Source organism: Chelonia mydas, chromosome 1 (assembly GCF_015237465.2).
Source record: "Chelonia mydas isolate rCheMyd1 chromosome 1, rCheMyd1.pri.v2, whole genome shotgun sequence".
Taxonomy (NCBI): Eukaryota; Metazoa; Chordata; order Testudines; family Cheloniidae; genus Chelonia; species Chelonia mydas.
Genome location: NC_057849.1, coordinates 228,454,531 through 228,481,971, shown reverse-complemented (window position 1 = coordinate 228,481,971; position 27,441 = coordinate 228,454,531). Strand labels below are relative to the sequence as shown.

General features: G+C 42.1%; 1 protein-coding gene across 4 annotated transcripts in view; it reads right to left on the bottom strand.

Annotated features, from left to right (window-relative positions):
• ITPR2 (inositol 1,4,5-trisphosphate receptor type 2) overlaps positions 1-25,851 on the bottom strand; it is a 360,382-nt gene extending 334,531 nt beyond the window's left edge. For 2 of the 4 annotated variants that reach the window (XM_037915321.2, XM_037915330.2), the window contains exon 1: positions 5,681-6,342. In XM_037915321.2, the coding sequence (XP_037771249.1) occupies positions 5,681-5,772 (92 nt within the window). In that variant the 5' untranslated portion in view covers positions 5,773-6,342. Of the gene's footprint in view, positions 1-5,680; positions 6,346-25,727 lie in introns of those variants that run through there. The other 2 variants (XM_043538510.1, XM_037915324.2) reach the window with 2 other exon arrangements.
• Positions 25,852-27,441: the final 1,590 nt, after the last annotated feature.

Genomic DNA, 27,441 nt, shown 5'->3' with positions numbered 1-27,441 from the left:
GGAATAGTATGTATGCCACATCAATGATTGTTAAGCACCCTTGGTCACTATGACTTTGATACTATAACTCCTCTCAGGCCACCAGCACTACTAATTTTAATTTGCATGGTCTTTGTAGTACTCAAGCTAGCACTGTTCCACTAACACTCAGTTTTCTACGTGACCTTTTTGCTCCAGAGTCCAACAATACAGTCTATGCACAAAGCTTGGGTTCAATAAAGCCACATCATGCTAAATGTGGGTCTTACAAAGCCTAGGCTGAAATTGTGCTAGGGACTTCATGAAAGGTGTAGAAAGGTATGGTACCTGTCCCAAGGAGCTAAGAGAAGCAGGTAAAGACAACACAGAACAGCAAACTAAAGGAAAAAATATGTATATGCTGAAATGCTACACCATTTTTGCTCTTCTTTAGGGCTCTTCTACCTGTCCCTCCCCACCAAGAGCTGCCTTTTAGGCAGTACATTCCATAGCAATGTTCCATGAGGTTTCCATCTACAGTTGCACAGAGCAGCATTACTGAGGCTAGACAGGCATGTACCCATTGGATTTCTGACTAATGGATCGATCAGCCAAACCTCCCACCCAGCAGGCTGGGAGCTGGCACTAATTCCCCTCCCCCCCCGAGCCACATCAGCATCAGCCTGCCCCCACCCTCCCACATGCGCGCGCGCGCACACACACACACAGTTTTTCTTCTCATGGTACCAGAAGACTACAGAAATTTAATTCTCCATTCATAAAAATTTTCATAATATACTATTCCAATTTTATTTTTAAAACATGGAAGACTTGTCTCATGGTTAAGGCACTGGACTAGGACCTAGGAGACACGGGCTCATTTCCCAGCTCTATCAAAGACTTCCTGTGTGACCAGCATCTAATACCCATTTAAATCAATCCCTTTGAGGATCCGGACCTCAGTCTCTCTGTGCCTCCATTCTCTCTTTCCAAAACTATAGACAGTAATAACAATACTTCTTTTCTCCCATCCTTTGTGTGTCTTAGCTACTTGCATTATAAGCTCTTCAGGACAGGGACCGTCTCTTATTACGTGTCCATACAGTGCCTAGCACGAGGGGGCCACAATCTTTGTAGAAGCTACAAAGTAGCACTGGAATACAAACAAGAACAAAAAGGAAAACATTTCCTGATTTTTTCATCTAAATTGTAGAGCTGTTGACAAAAATGTCGATGGAATGGTTTCCTGTCGAAAAACATAGTTTCTTCAGAATCAAAGCGTGTCACGGGACTGTATCAATTTAAACAAAAAATTTCAGAGGGAAAAGTCAAAACATTTCACTTTGACAAACTCAAAACTTTTGGTCAATTCATTTCATTTCCACTCTTATATTATATTGAAATATTAATTGCAATAGTATACTTATACCTATATGTATAACATAAAATAAAAATGGAAACAAAATGAATTGAAATATTATTGAAACAAAGCATTTTGATGGTCCCAAATTGAAATGGCTCAGAATTTTCATTTTGTGGGAAATTTCAGCCTTTTGTTCTGGTTTGGAACGAAAAAATACAATCAAAATGCTAGGTGTTCTCATGGAATGGAAATTCTGGTTCATGGCCAGCTCCACTACATTGCAATGTGATCTTCTTGTTTATGAACATGAGGGCTTTTTTTTATTTTTAAAGTAACAAAATCATGAGGGGAGAAACAGCTAGCTGTCTAATTAGGTTCTTAGACTGTACCCATCATTTACATCTAAGTGCCAGAGCTCCTACATGATCATTAGCTTATCAGCTCCATCCGCACCGCAAGTGCAGGATACACTTTTCTTGGCTCTAGGATGTACCAGGCACTAAACTGATCCCAAACTTGATCTTAATTGCTCATCCTTGGAGATACATTAAAGTTTCCCAGAGGAAATAGGAGTGTGGAAAGTGAAAAAAAAAAGGGGGGGTGGGGGGGAGGGTCAGCCCCCTCCCCCCAAAAAAACAAAAAAAAAAACACCCACCTTAGAAAAACCTGTGGAATTAAGCATCCACTTAAAAACTTCCATTCCTCACACAAACTTACTTGGCTCATTCAACTCTGTAAGGAGCGATGTCCGTTTACGTGACAGACCTCCCTGCTTAAAGAGATACTGTGCACGTTTACATCTTATTTATAGATCTGCCTCACTCATGCTTTGTTTAAGGAACAGTTAGCCTCTGGCAGCTTAAAATAAAACAGAACTAAGTCTTTTCTTCACGATCAGTATACTTGAGCTGGATTTAAAGTTGCTGCAACCGTGTTAGGCTACCTGGTGGACTATATAATAACCCAGACACTGGGTGACAAGGTAATTTATCTCCCTCTCCTACTGGCTCTGAAAATACTGGGCTACACGGCTCCCATTTGCTATGCAGTCTGGATGGTAACAAAATGTGGAAATGAGGGCCCAAATCAGTCAGGTGAAGAGAGCAGCAATTCCACTGCCTGCTCCCCACTTTCTCCAGACACATAAGAAGCACCCGTATATGAAAGAGGCTCTGCTGCTCTGAATGATGAAAGAAAGACCTGGGGGTAAATAAGGAAAGGAACTCAGGAACAATCACACTCCACAGCTTGTTCCCCTTTCAGCGGGACAGATTTCCTAGCAGAATTCTTCCCAGAAACTACTACTGGTGAAACTACCCCTGCGTAGCTGCTACCAACCTAAAGGGAATAATTGCAACCACTGCCACAGAACGTATTATAGGGTATCATAACTTCAATACTCCCAGGTCTGCCCAACATCCCAATGCCACTCACTCAAATTTGACCTGGCCCCTCCTCCAGCAAACCTCCCCTAGCAAGGCACCATTTGGGAAACACTGCTTTATTAAAGTCGCAAACAGAAAAATCATCCTATCTGTGACATTTTTACCACTGTGACAAACCTGCAGCCCTAGCACTATGACCCAAACAATTCAACAAGAGGTTCTGAGAAGAAATACAGAGCTTGAAAAAACAGGAAGAGCCATCCAATTATTTGAAGGTGCAGAAAACAGGAGAAGTTTTGAGATGGGATTTAAAATTCCAAGAGTCAGCAAAACAGAGATGTGAAATGAATACCAGAGTTGTAAGTGGAAGGGGAAAGACATAAAATGCACACAGGGAGGAATACCTCATGGAAAGATGTTTGCAAGCAAACGAAGTGAGCTAACAGGAAGTTTAAGATGAAAGGTATGAAAGACAATGAACACCAACTGCCTTCCAATAGCATTAAACAAATAAGTGACAGACAAAAACCACAGAAATTCATTATTAAAGCTTCCACTCCATCCTTTCTTCACCACAAAGTTTCCTGGTGTAGGAGTCTCAGAATATGAGCAACCTTACGTATGTTCTGCAACACTTAGGCACAACAGGGTTAATTAGCAGAGGATGGAGTCACAGCCTTAACAGTGAATTTTGTTATCTTCCCTTGGTATAGATTAGGCCTTAACTATTAGTTCTGAATATAGTGCTTGATGTTTAATAGCCACTGTTTAAAAAACAACCCACACTGGAACTCCTACGTTTGGAGCTGCTTTGTTTCCAATATGTGCCATTGGAATCACTGTGGTTCAAACAATCCGTAAGACATTTCTAATGACAGATCATTAAGAACACATTTGCTTTGGACTTGCTACAAAAAAAAAAAAAAAATCACTGGCACTGCTTTGACTCTCCCAGTGAGATCAGTGGGGACTACCAGCCTTTTGACATGTCACTGTAACAATACTGGTTTCATAATAATGTATTATCAATGTCATTTTATATGCATCATCAGTAGAATTTTTCTATATTGGATATTTTTCAAAATAAAACTGAAAGGATGATCCAAAACACTCAAGTTAATGACAACTCACTGAAGTAGCTTTTCAGGAAAAATCATTCACAGGGAATTAAGTGTCTGATCCATGTTGAAAACAGAAACGACTTTAGGCAAATCAAATCCACCACCAAATGGATACACAAACATGTAATTAGACAAGTGCAGCTGAAAAATTTAACAAGTTGGTTACAAAGGGGAGCAAGAAATTCAAAGTTTTCACCCCTGCATGCCTTTATTAACAATTGTAAAGTATGATGTACAAAGTAGCGTAGAACAAGTTTAGTAGCTGCAGTTAAAAATAATGAACATATTCTCTTTTCCTACTGTGTTTGTTTTAAAGAATTAGATTTTTCTGTGAACTAAGTTCTTGCAAAATGTAAGCATATTGTTTGGGTTTTTTGTTTGTTTGTTTTTTAAATACAATCTTAAAGAGCCCCCATGCTGCACTCCTTACAGGAGGGAGAAATTTTGGGACGCGAGTCTGTAGTCATTAGACAATATTTCAACTGGATTCAGCAGAAGTTGGATGGTGCTGAGCACTTAAAAGTGAGGCCCTCCGGTCTTCATCCTGCAAACACTAACACATGCTTAACTCTAGGCAACTGAATAGCTCCACTGAAGTTAATGGGTCTAGTCAAGTGCCTAATATTAAGCAGTGAATAAGTGTTTTCAGGATCAGGGCCCTGTACACCAACTTGATACAAATGTTAATGGCATTACTTATTAAGAGATAATCAGAAAACCTAGACAAGTTCCATATTTTGTGATGCCTACATTAATATTTTAAGCATAAGGTTTTAATAAGAAATTACTCTTTTCCATTTCACAACAGAACCTGAACACTCAAGTTGTTAGAAGAAGTCGTAGGTTTTAAACTCTATTTCAATTCTTTTCTACTACCATGTTATCTAACCAACTTCTCCAGGGCGCTCTCAGAGGTGGGTCAAGAGGAATCCTGGGTCTATGAAGTTTTGCACGGGCAGACGATAAAATCCTGGCCCCACTGAAGTTCACAGGAGTTTTGCCATTTCAATGGGTCCAGGATTTCGCTCATACAGACTAAAACCTAGAAGGTTCTAAATGCTTCTTGGTTCTAGAATCCTGAAGGCTCTATGATGGAGAGTTCCACTGCCCTGAGGTATTTAAATATAACAGATTGTTGGATTTCAGGTGCTGGTGGTTTAATTATTAAAAGGATGACAAACAGCTGCTAGGGCATACCTCTTCCAGAAGTTTGAACGCTCCCAAGACTGGCCAAATGCATGTGATTAGCAGGTTTGGCTCAGTAACAACAGCCCCAAGAAGGATATGCCCCTTTTAAAAAAATAAATAAATAAATAAAGGCCTAACTTGTTTTTGTTTTTTTAAATCCATGGAAACTTTTTCCTTTTCTTTCCATGTACTGCTTTTGAACTTCAGAGAGGGCTAACCTTATTCCCTAACACAATCAGCTTCTGCTCTCGCTAGTAAATCAAGCTGAGGAGGGAAGGGGTAGTGTGAGAATAAATAAAAGAAAGTGTCGCTGTGTAACAGCCTCTTGCCAGCAAAGCTGCTAAAGTGCTCTACTTCCCCAGGCCTTTTCGAGAAGTTTGGTTTTGTTTTTGTTTGTTTTTTACATCACTTCCTACTTTTATCTCTCTCGTTACAGAAGGCTGTGAAGCTGTTGCTGCTACTGCTGCTAGACAGCACATTCCTCTCCCCTCTGTTTCCTGTGGTGCAATGTGTAATGCTCTCTCCACGGGTCCCTGTCCTGCAGCGAGATGTCACAGCCTGACATGTACGTGGGGGTGGGGGGGTGTTGCCAGAAAACAACTACATGCGCTGCGCAGAGAGAGCAGCCGCAGCCACGCACACGCACACCCCAGCCCGTTCCTTACCCCAGGGTGCTGATGAAGCCGTTGACTGAGCCTTCCGCGTAGAGGGACACGATGTCCCCGATGTACAGAAAACTGGACATTTTGTCAGACATTTTTGCTCATTTTCAGTTCATGCCCCTGCTCGCCGAACCGCCTGGCGCGGGGGCTGGGGGGCGGCCGGAGCGCACGCGAGGGGGAGGGGCCGCCCGGCAGCGATCGAAGCCCGACGCTTGTCTGCCAACCGGAGCAGCGGCAGCAGCAGCCGCCGCCAAGGGAGAAGCGGTGGCCGCAGCCTGGCATGAGCCGCCCGCAGCTGCTGGGCGAGCCTGGATCCTGAGCCGCGCCGCCGCCTTCCTCGAGCAGCTTCCTTCTCCTCTCACCACGCCGCCCGCGGAGCTCGCGCTGCTGCGGGAAATCTGCCCCGGGCTGCGGCACTTCTCCGTCCTCTCCTCATTTCCTTCTCCCTCTCTGCGGGATGGGGGGTGCGGGGGAGTGTCCTCCTGGATCCCTCCTCCCTTCACTTTCTCCCCTCGTCCTCCCTGCTCCCCCCCCCCCTTCTCTGCTTCCTCCCTCAGCCCCTCTTCGGTTCTCTTTCCTGCCTCCACTTCCCCCCTCCTAGGCTCGGCCGCTGCCCTCAAGCGCTCACAGTTTCTCTCCCCCACTGAACTTTTTGCAAAGGCTGCTTCGCATTGAGCGCCCGGGAGGAGGGGCTCGCGCGGGCGTCCCCGCCCATCAGAGCGCGGCAGCGTCTGGGGGCGGGCAAGGAGACACAGACAGCCGAAATGCAACAAGGTGTGTGTGTTCCCCCGTCGCCGTGAGGCGATTCACCCGGGGCTGCCGGGCATCAGGGCCAGGAACCCTTCTGGGCTGGGGAGGGGGGACCAGGTCGGTGCATAGTTGTTTGCAGGGCTGTAGTTTCTTGCTTGCATTTGCCCCCCACTCCCAGACATCGGATTTCCCAATATATAGATAGATCTGGCTCTGGTTTACATCATTGGCACATTATCTATCTTAAACCTTAGCTTCACCAGTCACCCTACCCCCAACACTTTCCCCGGGCCGAATTTTACCAGTGAATCCCTTGGTCGGGTCCCTTCCGACTGTTCGACCCCACACTCTAACTTGTGGAGCATGGCAGCCTGGGGGAAGAGTGGAGTAAAGGAAAAAGAGGAAATTTACAGTGCTACAGTATGTATAATTTTCTCCTACTCTGTTCTTTTTCAGGGTGTCTCATTGTCTTTCAGGCATCAGTGTTTCCAATGCACTTAATTTGACCCACCCTTTAGGATGATGCAAAACTCAGGCACCAAATCGTTTTTATTGAACATAAATTCTTGGTCACATATGAAATGATTGCATACATTTGCAGCTTAGTGCAGTTCTCACTACTCATAAGCTAGGGTCTCATTTATTGATCTGGTTTCAGAGTAGCAGCTATGTTAGTCTGTATCTGCAAAAAGAAAAAGGGGTACTTATGGCACTTAGAGACTAACCAATTTATTTGAGCATAAGCTTCCGTGAATTATGAAATAAATTGAAAGCGTATGCTCAGATAAATTGGTTAGTCTCTAAGGTGCCACAAGTACTCCTTGTCTTTTTTGCAGATACAGACTAACATGGCTGCTACTCTGAAATCTGTGTATATAAATCTCCGCCCTGTATTTTCCACTGAATGCATCCGATAAGTGAGCTGTAATTCACGAAAGCTTATACTCAGATAAATTTGTTAGTCTCTAAGGTGCCACAAATACTCCTTTTATTTATCTGTGTAGTCACTTTAATAATTGATGCCCTGCATGACCTGTACAGGCTGTGGGTTGTTTATTTGTTTCCAGGTTTTGCAAATAATGAACAGGAATTTTGGTTTTTTAATATGCTATTTTTATGTTCTGCCTGTGTTTATTTTATATAAAAATAAAAAGTTTTCTTTAAGAAGAAGATAACCTCTACCCTTCATTCTGATCACTTTAGGAGGAATTACTGGAACAGATAATTCAATTCCTGACTCTAGAAAGTTGCCATTGATTTAATAAGGATAGCCAAAATTCAGATTAAGAAATAGGAGCTCCAGAAAGACCTGTAACATAATAAAAGATTACTGTAATTTAAGACTTAATCTTGTAGTCTCCACTCAAACAAAAATTCCCAATGGGAATTTGAGTAGTAGAGCACAAGGCCCCAAAATTGTGTTATTTTCCCATTGCTATTGCCTGTATAAAGCAGAACCATGTTCAGTGCAAGCTGTGACATGCACCCTAGTGGTCAAATGAAAAACATGATCAGCTGCTTACTTCAAAGTGGTAAGAACTTACATGTGCGTGAGAGAGGCTCCAACCTTTTGGGAATGAGTAACAAACAAAGTGCACCAACTTTGTTTTCCACTCATTTAATTTCCCACGCTCACAGAACCAAGTGTTCTCATTCTTTATGAGAATGTTGACATCGGAAAATGCTGAATCTTCAATATGAGGCAAGAGAAAGCTTTATGCATTTAGCATTTTAAGAAATGGATAATATAACATTCCAAATTCCTCCCTCTGCAATTTTTCATTACATTTTTTCATTTTGTGGCTTTTTAGTATTTACACACTTAAAAACCATCACCACAAGCTGGCATTTATATTTTGCCTGTGTGTGCAGTTTGAAGAGAGTAGATAGAAGCAATGTAAAGGATCAAATCTACAATTTAAGGGCCTGGAACTAGTCTGGAATATAAAACAAATAGGAACAGGTATGGGAAAGATATGACAGTCTCAAAGTCTAATGTAATGTAGCTTTAAAATGTTAGATTGTTACATGGGGCCTACCTTACAGCAAAGATTTAAAACACACAAAGATAATGGGACAAGTCTTTAGCTAGTATAAATTGTCTTCATTTCATCTGAAGACATCAGAACGTATACCAACTGAGGATCTGCCCTGATGCATACATTCCTTAGGGAAAAGACAAGAAATGTTGGAAATGTAGACAGTAGGCACGCTGTCATAATAGGGGACTGGTTAAATTATATACATGCCAGGTGCTTAAAGAGTTATAAAATATTTTGTGCAGTCAAATTTGTACAGCTCTTCGCAAACCCAGAGTCCATGCCTGCAATGGGATCTGCATGGTTTGTATCTAGAGAGAGCCCCATTGAAGACTACAGGACTTTGTGCAGGCAGAGGGGTCCATCCCACATAGATCCAATTGCAGGTGAGATGATGATTCGGAACAGTGTTTTAGGAGTAGTGAGAAGAGTGATAGAAGATGGGAAAAAGACAATAGCAAAATTTGGGTGTTAAAAAGAGCATAGGGAATGGGAGGAGGAGGGGCAAATGAGAGATACACAGGTGGAGCAAGATGTAGAAATTCCTTCAGAAGTAGATAGACTTCACTGTGGAACTGACTAGTTAGCTGGAAGTGTGAAGATATGGAGGATCTTCTAAGTGAGCAAAATGAAAATATGAAGCCTGGTGTGGACAATGTTGAGTTAAACACTACTGAAACTGGTTTGTCAGCAATTTATAATTCAAGTACAAATTAAGTATTATTGCTGATTTGATTTGATTGTAAACTCCCCAGGACAGGGATTGTCTTTTCTATATTCTGTGAAGTGCCATGCATATAAAATGGCCCTGCATCAGTGTTTATTAATAGCAGAGGAAACTCTGAAGTTCGAGTCAATGGGAGTTTTTCCTGAATAAAACTTTAGAATTTGGCCTGACCTCAACTACTGTTCATTCTGGGCCAAAACTGGTCATACAATGGCCCTGGGAGTAAATTGCCTTTTCACAGTATTTATATCCACAATATCCTGTTATTTTGAGTTTCAAGAATTCCAAGTGAGAGGGCTAACTAAGATTTTTTTTTTTTTTTTTTTTTTTTTTTTTTACCCCCTCTCCCCCTTTTTATACTAAGGAATTACTTATTGGGGCAGAGTCAAGACTGATAGGACAGAAGTGGTGCCACCTGCTGTGTTTTGATTTGCAGAGTATGTGGGCACATTGGATTGTCTCTTTTTCAACAACAAAGCCAATGCATGGATCCCATCTTCTTTCATTTCTAGGCCAAGCTGTTCAAATCTGGGCCTAATAGGTGGTAGTGACTGAAACTTGTTACCCTCTCATGGCAGCTCAGTGACATATGTGAAAAGAATTGGCAGTCTTCCCCCACTCCCTCAAAAGCGGGTGCCCACAGTTAATGATAATTAGCACTAATTAACTCTGCTTAAAAAAGGTGCTTACAAAAAAGAAGAGTTAAGGCAAATGCCCCAATCCAGCAAATATTTAAGCACATGCTTAACTTGTAACACATGAATAGCCCCACTGACGTCACTGGACTACTCACACTTAAAGTTAACTACTGGATTGGGATTTAAATCAGTATGACGACTAAATTACTCATATTCCTAGGTGGATTCTCTCCAAAATTGACCAACAGTTTTGACCCTAAGGGCTGACTGGGGAAAATAATCTGATGGAAGTTGACATTGCCAATGCCCATTTATGGCAAGAAAACTGGAGATTTAAGGGTTGCTAATATGGCACCATTAATAAACATTAATCCTCTTCTAAAAATGATTGCTCATCTCTGAATGTAAATTTTTTTGAAGATGGTGGCTAAAAAAAAGTCACTGAATTTGAGATTTTCCTCATAACAAGCCTGTCAAGAAAAAGGAGAATATGGTCCAAGATGATGATGGAATTGTGCCATCGGATCACTTGGTGATTATCTGTTCTGTTCATTCCCATAGGCCACTGTTGGAAGACAGGATACCAGGCTAGATGGACCATAGGTCTGACCCAATATGGCCATTCTTATGTATGTTCTTATGCCTAGAGTGTTCTCCAGAGTGAAAGTTGAGCAAAACTTGTTGCTACAATATGAGCGGGGGGGGTTATTATGTTTCTTAACCTTGGAATCAGCCTCAAGGTGAGGCTGCTGAGTCAATAGACATAACAAGTTTTCTGTTTTTCTCATCTTTGATAATCCTTTGTTGCAAAGATACATGCGTCTCTGTTAAATAGTGCCTAGATGCAAAAAAGTCACCAGTTAGTGCTGATAAATTGTGCTTCAGTGAACAAACTACCCTGCACAGAGTACAAGTCAGAGTCTTTTCCTGCTCAAATTTCTTTCAAAGTCTATTTATTTTCATACAAAGAACAGTTTAGGTTAAATTTAGAGGGACGTCTAATATGAAATCTGGGGAAGAAATGGCAATACCATGGATCCAATTTTGACATAGAGAAGCTTGACCGTGATCTCCAAATCCCAGATCCCGATGCTCAAATAACCTTAAGGCATAAAATATAGGCATGTAATTACTTAACTGTCAATAATAGCATCCAAATGCAAGATTTGGACATTCAACTTAGGTGCAAAAATGTGTAATATGAGGTCTAAAATATTTTAAAGTTATAAAACAGAATTTAAATATGCTGATATCACATTCTAACTCCTCCTCACTCTTAGGAAGATGCTTGTATTTCCTTTCCATCCTGTATAAACTGAAAAGGTTCCTTAGAGAAGGATGGTATTTAATTGCTGTGCAAAATACTTAATTCAAAAGGCTTTCATCCTGCACCTATACAATACACCTCTTGTTTAAAAACTATAGATACACAGCATTCAAGTGACAGCAGACCAGGGAAATTAGAGGCTTATAAAACAAACATCAATGCTGCTTATTATAATGGAAGCAGAGAATATTGCTTTCCAGCTGCAGGAGAAAAGTTTGAAAGGAATGTTGCTGAAGCACAGTATAACAGCTAGAGATGAGACAGGACCAAAATCCTGAATCCAAACACCTCTGAACTTTGGAAAGGAGGTGGAGCATAGTTTAGATTCTGGACCCTAAATCTTGCTGCTATTTCCTGTCTTCATAATGAGTCAGAATAAAAACCAGACTCTGAACACTCCAGAAGTTTTTGATATTTGAAAACAGATCTGAATTTTGTGGCTTGGGCTGAGCTGTTGCTGTAATATTTCAATAGATTTATCTCAAGCTCTGTATAATTAAGGATGATTTAAGACAAGGTGGTCTTAGTTTTTAGGGGTAAGCAATTATGTCTGCCTATATGGGCACATGGTGCCTAGATTATTTTTATGGTAAAATCCACAGTGAGCTATGTCCTCGTTGATTATGATGCTACTGAATTTTTGGATGCACAAATAAAAGGGAGACCAAGAGGACCTGTTTTAAGAATGGGTCAGAGAAAGATGTGATAAATTTATTCATATGCAGGTAGTGCTGAATAATCTATCATTGGCAGTGCTTTATTTCATTTTGTTTGCAATTAATGCCAGAATACAACTCTGACTTCTTGGTTTATAAGTTTTAAAAATAGCTGTGTGGGTTAATTTGTCCCTATTTCTCCTTTTGGAATTAACCTCTCTTTTTTAAAATCAACACCTAGGTATTGATTAGTACTGAAAATTATGAATAAAGAGAAAAATACTGATTTTTTCAGTGAATTAATCTAACATGGTAAATGTGATTTTTATAAACCTATTCAATTAAACCAACAGAACACATAAAATAATGCTCTAATAAGTTTTAGAAGGATCATTGTTTGGAATGAATTCAGATCAAGAAAGATACAAATGGAATATAGAATTTTTCACCTCTAGTTAGTCAGTTTATATCCAAGCCATTTTGGAGTGACAAAATTATGGCTACCTGATAATATAACATGAATAATCTCTAGATCTCAAAGCTCTTTACAAGGAAGTTGGTATCATTATCCTCCTTTTCCAGATGGGAAACCCAGGCACAGAGGTGAAGTGGCTTGCCCATGGTCACCCAGCAGGCAGAGCCAGGAATGGAACCCAGATCTCCTCAGTCCTGGTCCAGTACTCTAATTCAGTTATCTGTATGAATTGACTTTGGAGGGCTCATTCTAGTTCCCCACCATAACTGGGTGGTCTGGTATCATGGTCATTCTAGTGAAATAGGCCTAAGTAATGAGAGGGTTATTAATTTTCCATGGTCATTCAACTCAGAGGTGATCTTTCCTGCTCAGGAAGGTGTGGATGAGTTTGTCTGCCACTACCTCTGCACAGTAGTTGCCTGCATTATAACATCTATGCAATATATAGCACAGATACACTTGCTCCTCTCAACATTGAATTTGTACATGCTCATTTTTGCATTTTTATTTTAGGATTTGGAAGTTTGTTGTTTTACTATAATATTTTCTTGAAAGTAGCAAACCCAGAAATAATGAAAAATACTGCCAACTTAGTGTCTAAATACAAAGGGTTTAGACAAAACAAAATGGAAACCTCTCAAACAGTAGAAAAAAGCAAGTGTGATATAAACTTCTGCCAGCTGTTCTAAACAATTCAAGTGAGGATATGCTTCAGTGCAATATATTTAAACCTGTTCAAGTATTTTTCTACTTTTTAAACTAACCTTGTTCATTCAGAGAACCACAAATATCTATCAAAGCAGAAAATACAATGTTCCCTTTCTTTAAGAGCATCTGTGCAGAAAGTACACTATTTAGAGGATTCAGGAAGTAGCAGCATTGCCTTCTAGCAGCTCACAACCGCAGGGCTAGCATCAGGAAGCAAACCAAAATGAAGTTATTATTCCCTTGTAGAATGAGGGCCAATAGTAACATTAAGTTTGTATTCAATCACCCAGAATCCACGGTCAGTCACAAGAGGCTTATAAATCAATGGGGTTTGGGATTTTTTTCAGGTTCTCTCTTTGACAGTATAGAATGAACTATTTCTTTATAAGATATAGATATACAGACATTGTTTTAATTTTTTTTTTAAAAAGCATTTTAGAAACCCTCAAGAAGTGCGAGCTACCACGTGCAAGGTTTCACCCTTAGAACAAGGGCAACAAATAGAATCCTCCTCAGTGAAGGGAATGAAAAGGAATATCCTCATTTTTCAGCTTCTCATTATAGGGGTACTAGTCTGCTCCTTACTCCTGATCCATCCCCAACCATCACTTACAGTCATGGTATTATGAAGCGGCACTGGAATTACTTTAGGATGCCTGTAATTACTAAATTCGTAGAAGAAAACGTAACTATGACCGTGATTAACTACATTGACACTAATGTACCCCAAAAATAAAAATAGTGTATTGCATATAAAACAAAAGAGGTAATAATTCTGTTGAGATTTTCAAACTTTTGACTGAGACTTTCACCAAAATTAAATATTTCAATGCAAAAAAGGGGCAAATTTTCATACAAAAACCCCCATTTTTGGACCAGCTGTAGCAATAATGAGTTCCATAATGCAATTAACATTCCAGTTATATGACTCAGTGGTAATTAGTTTTCAAAAAAGAACAAAACTATCAATATGGTGTAAAATCACTGTAATTTAAATGCAACTGCTATGTAATTAAAGTCAGTGTCTTATAAGATAGTGGTTCTCAACTAGGGATACATGGACCCCTGGAAGTGTGCAAAAGTCTTCTGGGGGTATCAACTCATCTAGATTTGCCCACTTTTTAAAAAAAAATGCTACATAAAAAAAGCATTAGCAGAGTCAGTACAAGCTAAAATTTCATACGACTTGTTTATCCTTCTCTATATACTATACACTGAAATGTAAGGACAATATTTATATTCCAGTTGATTTATTTTTGTAATTATATGGTAAACATGAGAATTTAAGAAATTTTTCACTAATAGTGTGCTGTGACACTTTTGTAATTTTTATGTCTGATTTTGTAAGCAAGTAGTTTTTAAGTAAGGTGAAACATGGGGGATGCAAGACAAGTCAGACTCCTGAAAGGGGTATAGTTGTCTGGAAAGGTTGAGAGACGCTGGAATAAGATTAAGTGGAGAATTCTCCCTAATTATGCTCTATCCTTTACCACATTGAGCACTATACAGGCCTCTTCAACCTTGTTGGTGAAAGCCTCTTGCTCTAAGCCTGGGTGAAAATCTTCAGTCAAAACAAAAAAAATTGGGGGCGGGGGTAGACTGAAAACTGAGGTTTTGACTAAACAAAAGTTGTTACAGAAAGTGTCTGCTTTCCTCCACTTTTTTTTTTTTGTCGTCAGAAAGCTGAAAACCCAGAAACTGAAAACTCATTTTGGTGTCTTCACTAGTGTAAACACATTTGAGCCCTGGCAGGTTGAAAGGTGTAATCTCACCTCCTTTAGCTACATAATATTTAAATGGTTAAATGAGGTGTGCACTTAATGAATTAAAGAAGCAATCCACTTTCAATATTTGTACAAGATTAATCATCCAGAGAACTTAACTTTTCTTGAAAAATGCTTTGGGTTTTATTCATTGTTGCATTTAGAGACATGGAAGTGTTTATATAACACATGTAGGTAACAGTAAAATAGCATCATTTAAAAGGAGCAGCACCCATCTATTAATCCAGAAAAAGCAAGAATCAGCAGCAGAGGGGATAAATTACTCCACTGGTGGAGAAATAATCCTTTTTGTGCTATATCTGCATCCAGGTAGGAGTTAGGATCAATGATTCCTTCTCCTTTTTCCTCAATACAGAAGGAGGAATTCACCCCTGGGTAGAAAGTGAAGCACATTAAATAGTCAATGATGCTTGTAAGTCTTTACTATCATCTGTGTATGGGAGAATCTGTATCAGCTTTTAGGAAGAAAACGAGACCTATATTTATTTAGGCATACCTTTAGTGTTGGAACTTGAACTTCTCTGATCAGTGCTACATTATAGCACTGACACTGTTATTTAATCTTAATGTTACGCATGACAGTGCTTGGGAAACTTAAGTCTCAGTGGCTCACCACAGCAGCCCAGATAGTCTGTGCATCTATTTCAGTATCGTGTCTCTGACTGTGGCCAGTGTAGGATTTTTCAGTGACTGGATCAGAATTTCTCTTAAGAGGTGTAAAATTATGGGTGATTTAACCTGTGTTGCATAATCCTAATGCCTGCAGCTATATCACATCAAGATACAATCTCAATAAATTTCATATGTTGAGCAGGGGCTAGTCTATGCCAGAACACAGGCTAGATGGGAGAATGCTAATTTCTAAGGGAAAATATGAATGTAAAGACAAGTTGAATTTTCCTGTTTAAAACTATCTGTATCCTCACCACAGGACAATTTCCTCTCTGAGATCCAAGAGAAACAAACATACTTACAGTAGATACATGAGTATCTACATATCAAAGTAGATACATGGAGGCAGTTTCCCATAGCAACAGTATACTTCTGGAAACTCTCCAAACATTCTCCTTCCCACATGGGGCTATTTGGTGGCTCTCTAATAATGCAGCAAGGGATACGCAATTATCTGAACACAACATCGCAGAAGGGAGTAAAGCAATTGCTAAAGCACCTCTGTTGTTGTGGAAGTGGCAGACACTCTGGTTCATAAATGTCTGATTGCACTAGAGGAACTTTGTATGCATTGGAATACAAAAGCAAAACAAACCTATTTTTATTGCATCCAAAGGAAGGATAAGCTATTGCAGTGATCAGAGCCCTGTAGATTCTGCAATTACTTGGCTGTGGAATTTGCTGCAGAGTTGTGCTCCAGAATCTAATCCTTAATACCATACACCCATGCCCATTCCACCTCCTAGAACTAACTCCCTTTGGAGCCACAGGGCTACTCCATAATTCTGTGGCAGGAAGCCTCTATTTCCCCCTCCCCCAACACTGCTTGAAGCAGAAGGTGGCTCATGGCATCAGGGATAGGCACCTTCCACTTAGGACAGAGAAAGAGAGAGGGTTTCCAGACTGGGTGGAGAAGGAACCTTCTCTCCAGGAGCCATAGACCCTTAGGTCACATCTACACAGCCTGAGAGGTAGGAGTCCCAGCCCAGGTAGACCACACACACCTCTGCTTGAGCTAGCGCCTAAAAATAGCAGTGTGGCCACAGTGACTCAGACTAGTCATCAAAGTATGTACCTGGGGGTCAGATGGGATTGTACTGAGGCAGCTAGCCCAAGCCACTGTAGTGACAGCTTTTTGAGACACTAGCTCAAGCAGAACTAATGCACAGACATCTACCCGAGCTGGGAATCACACTTCCCAGCTGCTGTGTAGACATACCTGTCCCCTAGTGACCCCTAGGGGGCTAAAAGGGAGCACTATCTAGAAGATACTACAGTAAAGTGGGCCATACCAGTATCTGAGCACCTCACAATCAATGTATTTATCCTCAGTACCCCTCTGAGGTAGGGAAGTACTGTTACTTGTGTGCGCGCACATAGGTGTGTAGCTAGCTAACACACAAAAAGATAGGGGAACTGAGGTGCAGAGAGATCCAAGGACCAGATTTTCCAAGGTATTTGAGTACCTATAAATTCATATAGTTGCCTAGTTGAAAGTCCCACAACGCCTAAGCAAGTTGGTACCTAACTTCAATGGGACTTAAGCGCCTAAGTCAGTTAGGCATAGCAACACCTTAGAGCCAGATTTTCAAAGGTATTTAGGCATCTAAAGATTCAGAGAATCCCACTTTTCAAAGTGCCTAAGAAGGTTTGGTGCCTAAGTCCCATTGGCATTAATTGAGACAGGTTCCTAACTGCCTAATTCACTTTTGAAAATGAGACTAAGGGTATGTATTGTTTTTCCAAGAAGATCTGCTCTAGGAATAATGCTGGGGAGGTACTCTGGCCAGTTTTATACCAGAGGTCGGGCTAGATGATCACAGTGGTCCCTTCTGGGCTTGGTATCTAGTAATCTGAGTCACCTTAGGGGCTACAATGCTGACTGGAGCAACACTTAATTACTTAAAAATCTGGGCCTTAATGACTTGCCCTGCCATGGATTTCTTGTGAATTTGGGCATGGTGCCCTACCCCTACCCATTGGGCTATCCTTCCTCTCATTTAGAGAACCAATTGGTTGTAATATTGGAACATCCCAGTGCTCTAAGCGTTCATTTTAAAATTCCTGCTGCCAGGGAGAGGGAATGTGGAAGGGTTCAGTTCTCTACACCCAGAATCAAATGTCTGCCACCATGTCTGCCTTGACAAACAGCAAAATAGCTGCTATGTCACTCATTACATTGTGGAAAACTTCTCAGCTACTCCTGTCACCTATTCATCATACAGCAAGTTGTGGAATACGAGAGGTCAAGGATTTCAGAAATACAGGGTTTGCATTGCATTCACGAATAAAAAAAAATAGACAACCAACGTTTAACTACCATGCAAGAAGAATAAAACCAATCACCTACTGAAAGGCCTAAGAGTTACTATTGTTCTTTATTTGTATAACTAGGGTGCCTAGGAGTTAGTCTTGGGGCAGGCCCTCAGGCACTGTACAACCAGAACAAAAAGATGGTCCCTGCCCCCAAAGAGCTTGCAATTTAAGTCTCTCATGCATCTCTTGCCAATACTATGACATAATTGTGGGAAATTTGAAGTATTCACTGAAGGCCTGATCCAAAATCCAGAGTCAGCGGAAGTTTCTCCATTAACTTCAGTAGGCTTTGAATCAGCTCCATAGCGCAGTTATATCCTCGCCCCCACACATGGATTTCTCTAGCCGTGCCTTCAGAACACAAAGTACCTAGGTTACAAGTCATAACAAGACCTATTTAAACTCCCTTGGCCAGGTAACAGCTTGATGGGAGGCTCTTACCCCAGTTATTCAATATTCAGTTTCTGATCCACAGAAAAGGAGCTGTGATGATCAGTAACATACAATGGGGGTTAATATCGAAAACAGACTTCCCAGAAAATGAAAAGCAGGATTCAAATCATGGTGAACTTCCAGCAAGAGCAGGAAAACAGTACATCTGTTTCTAAAAGTTAAAGATTAATCAGAGAGGCCATAAACAGGAGAGGTGCAGAAGCATGCACCATTTTGCATTACAGTTGTGCAAAGCTAACTGGTTGTTCAGTGCATGAAGTATTAAGGGGAAAATGAAGAACGTTTGCTTAAAAAAGAAATACTCAAATATATCTGCTGAATTATTCGATACTTCTTGCTAATGCTCCTAAACAGAGGTGTATCCAAGTTATTTCTAACAAAACAGACTCAGGCACTTCTTGTACCCAAATGGCAAACAAATAATTGATTAAACAGAGAGATAACATGCCTGGGTGATTTACATCGGTGTAGTTGCAGCTCAAGCTATATAATTATGCATTGTTACACCTCTGAAATGGAGGGGCCAGAACCGGAATTACATAGCCTAACCCAGTCAGGGTTAGTAACTATCCAACATGACAATACTGGGGTGTTTTCTGTTTTTGAAAAATGACATCCTTTGGATAGGCTGGAAAACTTGGAGCCTGATTTTCAAACCAGGAATAAGTCCTACTTTCTGGCTCTGTACAACATTTAGCTCTTATACAGTATTCATCATCCATTGATCTCAAAGTGCTTTAAGCATCATTATCCCCAGTTTACAGATGAGAAAATGGAGGCATATGGAGATAAAGTAATCTGCCCAAGGTTACACATCAGGACAATGGCAGCATCAGGATTAGAACCAGGACTCCTGAGGCTTTGTCTGATCCTCTTTACACTGAGCCACACTGCTTCAAAACAAATTCTCTTATGTGCAATTGTAACAGTCCCTCCTGTTTGAATTATTTGAGTCTGAACTTGGAGGTCTTCAGCTTTGCAGAATAGACTATCCACCAGTTCAGTGCAACTTCCTGCTAGGATGTCTGAGAAGTGGCCAACTTTGGGTTTCCACCCAACAGCAGTAGGGGACTGGTGGAAGGTGATGGGGCAGACAGAAGCAGACAGCACTCCAAAATCCTGTTTTAATTAGGAGGCAAGCAGTGTAGGAACCATGGGAACCTCCCCTCCGCTAAAGGTTACAATAGCTTTTAAATTACAGCTCTATTGGGCATAACACTAACCCTTCCACTGTTCTGCTGAGTGGGTGTCAAAGGACAGATGCACGCCCTTTTTCTGCAAGTCTGACCGGGAAAGGAAGATATTTTGTTTTGTGCCATTATTTATTCAAGATCATTCAAAAGCAAAGGGGTCTTGTATATCTGACACACATCCTTTAAAAACGTCCTTCAGAAAAATCAAAATAAAATAATTTCTTCTGTCCTTTTGACTCTACCTTCTCAATTCAGCATTGCATCTGGACAGCCAGCCTTCCAGCTAAAGGATGCCTGGACACAGTTCTCTCTGGCGCTGGTCATTGCCACTCCTGAGTCTGTCAGGAAGATAGAATACAGCAAAGGGTCCTCCTTTTTCTGCAAAGACTGCAGTCCTCCAACCTCCTGATGGCCTGGGAGCAAGGGGCTGAGAGTTTGAAGGGGCTGGGAGCAAGGGACTGAGAGTACCACCATTGCACAGAGTCACCATGGTTCTTAAAGCTCCATACACACCACAAGTAAACCTCAGTCCTCTAATCGAGTCCACACAGGTAGACCTTTGCCTGGAGGCACTGAGGAATGCATAGTGAATATTTCTGACAGACATTTTGTTCTCATTCCAGCCTTTGTTTCCTTGCCACCAGATTAGCATATGGGGTCCATATATAAGCAAAAGTAAGTGCTTGTGCTTAGAGAACCCTCTTGTATAAACAACTCCAACAACTGGTTCATTAACTCAAGCGTACAAACATACTGGTTTGCCTCTTGTCTACACACAAAAAAAAAAAAATCGCAGGCTGATGCTTCTAGGAGCTGGATGTCTTTTTCCCCCTCCCCTTTTTATTTCATTTGGCACAAAGCCACCTACAACACCCTGGTTCCAATCCTGTTCTGATTAAAGTTAATAGCAAAACTCCTATTTACTTAAATGAGGGCAGGATCAGGTCTCAAGTGTCTCAACTTGTGAGGGAAGGTTGAGTTTGTAAAGTGTAACACGTCAACTGGAGAAAGCTTAACATACAGCTACAAAGCAAAAGTAAGAATTATCTGTTGCCGTCATCTTCTATTTCAACCTATGGGGGGGGGGAGGTTAGTAACTGTTGCTTGAATAGAGACTTGTTGCTACAAAAAGCTACAGGTTTTTTTCCCCCAGTAGTCAGTTACCATTACCTCATCCTTACTAGGAAAAGTGATAGAATTCTCCAGCCTCTATTGAACACCTTTCATCCAGAAAGTTTCCAAGCTGGTTTACAAAATGTCTGCCAAATGCTACTCCCCATTACACCATTGCAATCCTGTTGGTTTCAGTCATGTTGCCCTAGGCTAACTGAAAATAGATTTTCACTAGGTATACACAGGGATCACTCAGCCACCTCTAGGGTCTAAAACAGTAGCCATTCTAATCAACGAAGAGGCGTTCTGGAGATGGAGGAGAATTCTACTAGGTCATCCATAATGCCACGAGTGACATAAAAGAGGTCTGTAAATTGACAGCAGCTAAACTGAGTTGGAAACCCCAATCATGGCTTGAAAGATCAGAACAAGAGAAGAGAGACCAACATACAGAAATGGAAGAGCACTGAAAATATTGGGATCTGGTTCAATCCCTGCAGACCTGAATCAGGCAAAAACCTCACACTTTTGTTTCAATTGGAGTTTTGCCTGAGTGAGGACTGCAGGATCTGGTTTCTTGTTATTTGCATAAAAGAAATATTGCAGATATCCTGGCAGAGCAAGCTGGCCCACACTGCCTGCTGCTGTGCCTTAGGAACCAGCTATAGAGGAACGAGATGGTAATTTCAGAAGATGAGGATTAACCTAATGAGGGTGTTAAATTCCTCTTATTTATATTGGTGCAAATTCCAATGACATCCTTCCTTCAGCATGTAAACACTTATACGTGTGTGCATGCACACACACTCCATTGTGTATCTCTATTACAGCTATATTTATACAAACAGAGAAGCAGCATTGGTGTACGATTAGGAGATTAAAAAGTAATTCCCCCCCGGTTTTAGACAGACACTACTCCAAAGGCACCTGGCATTTAAGAGCAAGGGTGGGTATAGGCAGGCCTGGAGAGCTGCAGACAGCTGAATGCATTGCCAATTAGTCTCCTTCTTCCAGCTGCATCCAGCCAAATGGGAGTAGGATACATCATTAGCCTTCTTTTAAAAAGGATTATTAAATGTAGCACTGCAGTTGGGTAGCTCCCCAACAAGCACAGACTGCATGCAAAGGTTGCTTGGATGAGACAAAAATTGTCATGGTTCCTCTGGAATTAGGTGGAGATTTAGGACTAAAATATTGGGAGTAATTAGCTCAGCCATTACAGTTTTTCCTTCAAACTTGACCTTTGCCATCACCACCTTCAAAGATTTAGTCCTCATTGTCTTCTCATATCAGCAGCCTGTGGGTTCACTATACAGTAACTCCCCACTTAACATCCTCTCACTTAACGTTGTTTCAATCTCATGTCCCTGCTCAATTACAGAGCATGCTCCATTTAAAGTTGTGCAATGCTTCGCTATAATGTCATTGGGCTGCCTGCTTTGTCCACAGCTGGCAGCCCCCCCACACACACACACACACGGCACCTCCCGCCGGCCAGCAGACCCCATGGATCAGTGCCTTCCCCCCCGCTTCCTGCCCGCAGCAATCAGCTGGCTTGTGGCGTTCAGGAGGGATGGGGGAAGGAGTGAGGACACTGCATGCAGACTCCCCCTCCCTCCCGAACGCCGCAAACCAGCTGATTGCCGCGGACAGGAGACGGGGAGGAGTGCGCATGCAGCATGCAAAGGAAAGGGGGAAGAAGAGGTGGGTTGGGGGGGGGGGGCTTGGGGGGAAGGGGGGAGTGGGTGGGCTGAGGGTTGAGCCCCCCGCCCCTGGTGCTTGCAGAGTAGGGGAAGCTGCTGCGACACAATGTGCTTCTCCTAGCCTACAGCACCTTCAGCCTCCTTGTGTGCCTCATTGTCCCCAGTGCCAGTGGGCTGGGCCTGTGTGGGGTAAGGCAGGGGCACCTCCCAACTATAGTACTGTACGGCAAAATGTCCCTGGAACATAACCCCCTCCCCCACCTCCACTTACATTCATTCTTATGGGGAAATTGGATTCGCTTCATATCGTTTCACTTAAAGTCACATTTTTTCAGGAACATAACTACAACGTTAAGTGAGGAGTTACTGTACTCCATGTAGTTATTTGGACTCATAGCTCAGTTATGAATCCGGTTATTCTAACATCCTGTTATCATTGGACCTTTATTTAGTTTTTTCAGTAGTGCATACGTGGCACACATCCCTGATACAGGGCCAACAGGAGTATGGCCTAAGTAAAGAGCACAGGATTTACACCCAAGTGACTAAAGAGAAACAGGTTATCATCAAGCAGGGACATTCTAGTATTTTCAGACTGCTTTATTGTTTTAATAACAAAGGGTTACGCTGTCCTATTGCATCTCTGTTGTGCTGTGAGGGACAGGGTGGAGAGTATTTTTCCACTCCCTTTAAGGGGATCAGCAAACTCATTCTGTGTGGCTGGCCAGCTCTGCCTTCTACCCTCTCCTCTGAGTGAAGGGACTATGATTCTGGGCAGTCCTTATGTAGGCCATGTTAGAGGGGATGGGGCCACAGGGTCTTCTTATTCCTAGCCCTTCCACTCACCCGCCACGTAAGTGCTGGCTATAACTGTTGTGCTTACCTATTTGTGCTCAGATACCAGGGGGAGGGATGCCATAAAAACCCTAGATAAATAGAAACTTAAAAGTAGCTAGAATTTAACCACAAAAGAGAGAGTGTCACGCAAGACCACAAATGTAATACATAGCAACACAAATATGAACCAGATATCACTTATAATTAGGGATGGGGGAACCTTGTGGAAGTCAAGCGTTTGCAAATCTCACAGGCTATTGTGGGGTTTTTTTTTTAAAAAATGGTTTAATTTGAAACATCACTGTCTCTCTCCCCTCCCTGCCCACCTACTCCAACTATCTAAAAGCAATTTTTTACAGCAGTAACTCAATACATCTTCTACCCCTCCCATCTCTGCTTCATTTCTCAGTTTCTTCTACACAAAATGCAAATCCCATAATGGTCAGGTTAAGAGAAGCTGAACATCTGAACCCTCAATATTCAAATTGGTGTGAAGTTAAGCAAAAACAGTTTCCCTGTGCACCATATACATACGAGGAAAGCCCCTGTCATTTTTACATACAGCACTTCCTCAATGTGTCAATGACAAAATAAAGAAATGATGAATAATTGAACCATATTACAAGCCTAAAATAAATATTTTATCATGCTTTCAATTTTTTTTAATGATTTCCTATTCAGAGAACCATATTGTAATAAACATTATTGGGTGAAATATACCCTCAGCACATAGCCTATTCACCTCTTAAGCTCTCAAGATAGGGATCTCCAAACAGGGCTGAATTTACCCTACCATGAACATCCATTTCACTTATGCCTTACTTCCAGAATTGTAATGGTTCTGTTAAAAATTAGACTGTTGCACTCGATTCCCCAGTTGCATAATTTCTTGGGTTCCTCTTGGTGGAGAGGAAGCCTAAATAAGGGATCCAAGCTTTGTGGCTGGTCAGTCTCTTTTTAAAAGAGCCAAATAAGACTTTGGATATAAAGAGTCCCAAGCTTTAAAAAGGTCTGGATCCCAACTGTGCTTCTGTGACCAATGTAAAGTCATGAACAGAAGCTGAAATCATGACTGAAGTGTGTTTACTAGACAAGTCTGAGGAGTGGGCAAACCTTTTTCTCAAAGACAAAGCTGACACCTCTAGCCAGGTTTCAAAGCTGATGGGCAATCACCTATTGCGTGGCCTTGCTTTGGCAAGGAAGGTGGGCAGGAACAAACATCCACATCCTAGCAAACAGCATGAAACCTCTTTCACCACAAGATGCCTTGTCTCTGTCCTGGCAGTGGGAATGCACTTTATGTAGGGGTAATCCACAGGAAAATGTATTTCAAAGGGTAACAACTATAAAAATGAGGGGCAAACACACCCCAAGTTATCTCTCCCTTCCCATCTCTTGCTCTTTCACCTAAGAAGAGGAAAGAAAGAAACCAGCCTGTTTGACCTGGGGAGAGATCCTGACCTGAAGTTTGGGCAGCCCTGTTGCTGGAAGCATGTGGTAAGAATGTTACTTTGAACTGAGTCAAACGTGTTCAGTTTAGCGCTAGGATGTGTTTTATCTTTATTTCTCTTGTAACCACTTCTGACTTGAATAACTTATACTCACTTAAAACCTCTCTCCTTGTACTTAAGTACACTGGTTTTAATTAAAACTAATACTGTGTTATCTTTAGTCTGAACTGTGTGGGTAACTCCATTTATGGAAGCAAACTGTTGTATATTGATCCCCTTGGAAGGGCAACAGGCCTAATAAATCTGGCCTGTCCAGGAGAGGGCTAGTCAGTGCAGAACAAACATTTTAGGGGGGGAGATGAGGGATGAGGTGTGTATAGCCACAGCCCTGGTCCAACACACACTCAGGGTGTGACCTGCATGCTGTTTCTGAACAGCCCAGGTTGGGCGCTGTAGCAAAGCATTGTGAGGAACCCCAAGTTGCAGGGCAAGTAGTGACACAGTCCCTCCCTGGCCTGCACCCCAGAATGTCATAGTGTCCTGGGCCCAACTCCAGTAACTTTCTAACCTGCATATCCAGGATCTATATGCTGCTTTCTCTGCCACAGCCATAAATTGTTTGCCCATAATAGAAAGTCTCATTTTCCCTCTTCACAAGAGCAAGCACCTCGCCCCAGACAGTTCCATGGAAATCCATTTTTTAAAAAAAACACAATTTCAGTTGTTCACAATGCTATTGCTACCCCCACACCACTAGCTCAAGCCCCTTTCCTTATACACCACAAGTCCTATATCAGGATCCCAAATCCACTGCTGCCAAAGTCAGCAGTTTACAGTTCAGGCTTGTAGCGAGGCGACAACTCACCAATGCAGTGCCTCCTGTTGGTCATCCAGGGAATTAACTCTCCAGTGTATGGAGCACGCTCTGCAGGCCAGGGTCTCACCTGCCACTGGTCCCGTGTCCCTCCTGGACCCTGGTGCCCTTTACCTCGGGGTTCTGCCCCAGCAGTACCCCCTCACTCTGTGTCTCCCCTCCCAAGGGAACCCCCAACCCTCTAAACCCACCTTGCCTCGGTGGCTACTGCCAGTCATCAGCTAGGCCCCGCTCATTGGGGCAGACTGCAGTGTAATGACCACTCATCACAGGCAAGGGGTTAGGACCAGCTGCCTCTGCCTATTCCCAAGCTGCCCCTCTGAAGCCCCAGTACCTTTCGGGGTCTTTTCCAAGGCCTGCAGCCTGGGGATTTACCAGGCTAGAGCTCCCCAGCATGGCTCTACTTAAGGTACCTCACTCTCAGGCAGCTATCCCTTCCCACTCCAGGGCTAGAGTGAGACTCCTCAAGCTTCTGGCTCTCAGCCCTCTTATAGGGCCAGCTATGGCCTGATTGGGGCATGGCCCCAGCTGTGTCTGCTTCCCCCAATCAGCCTAGCTTTTCCCCAGCTGCAGCCCTCTCCAGGGCTGCTTTAACCCCTTCGGGGCTGGAGCGGGGTAACCACCCCACTACAAGGCTGCACACTTCTGAGGCATGAAACGGCCCTCATCCAGGATCATGAGCCAGAGGTTGCGATTCCCAGATAACACACTTATTTAGGTTAATCTCACAATAGCTACCCTTTTGCATGAGGCCGACCTGCACAGCAGAAATTAAGAGCAAGCCTATATATCAAGCTGACACATGGAAGTCAGCACTAGCTGGGTTGCGGTTCAGGAAGACTGTCTGGTAACAAATGTAAGTGTTAGTGTTGCTGTGGCCACTGACTGGAATAGCGGGGAGCTGGAGGATGAAAAAGTACTTTAAACAGAAACATAAATGAAAGGGTGTTTATAAAAGTACTCAAATATTTGTATTGTAACCACCTACACAATGGCACTTTGTAGCTACTGAAAGCCTGTTATAAAAAAAAAATACACTGGAGGGAAAAATTATCAGCAGGAATTCTGTTAATTGTCACTGAAAGCCTTTAGCTAAATCATTTCCTGTCTTCTGAATCCAACTGGAAGTGTTAGCCAAGCAAGAAGTCAGCTGCATAATCGCAAAGCCTGATCAGTCCCTGCCAGACAAACAGAGGAAACTGTGTTCTATCATAAATCTGTCAGTCATGCCCCAAGAGGGTACCATGAGCTAAGGAGGTTGGGTCTGATTGTCAAACAGACAAATAGAAGCACAATTGGGAGATATACAGGCTCTATTCCAGACACTTCCAATGGCCTGATCCTGTAAGGATTAATGCCATACCAATACATGAGGCAGAGTGACTCACTGGGTAGGGCACTGAACAGGGGCTCAGGAGACCTGGATTCTATTTCTGGCTCTGCCACCGGCCTGCTGGGGCAAGTCATTTCACTTCCCTGTGCCTCAGCTTACGCATTTTTAAAGTGAGAATAATACTGAGTTCCTTTGGACAGCGCTTGGAGATCGACTGGTGAAGAGAACTCACTGTATAAAAGGGATGGTGGTGTTATTATCAAAAAGCATGTCGTTCATTTTATTAAACATATGAGGATAGTTATCATTTTGACAGTTCAGAGCATGCTTACTGCTTCATAAACGGGTAAAGGTTTGCGGATACAAAAAGTGAACACAAAGTAGGCACCAGGATGAACGACAGGAAGATTAGAGTTAAACTCTTTTCCTCAAAAGCCATTGGGAGTGCTTGCCGATAGAATGTCAACAATAGTTGCCCACAGTGGTATTGGAGACAATTATTGTACTAATCACACTATAAACTCTTCAGGGCTCTGACTGTCTATACAGACAACATAGACAAAGGGCAGGGAAGGGAAACTGAAGCAAAAAGGGGTGAAGTGACTTGACCAAAGTCACCCAGCATCTCAGCAGCAGAGCCAGGAATAGAACCCAGCAACCTTGACTTCCAGTCCAGTGCCCCATCCACTAGACCACATTGCTTCTTCCTCTATAA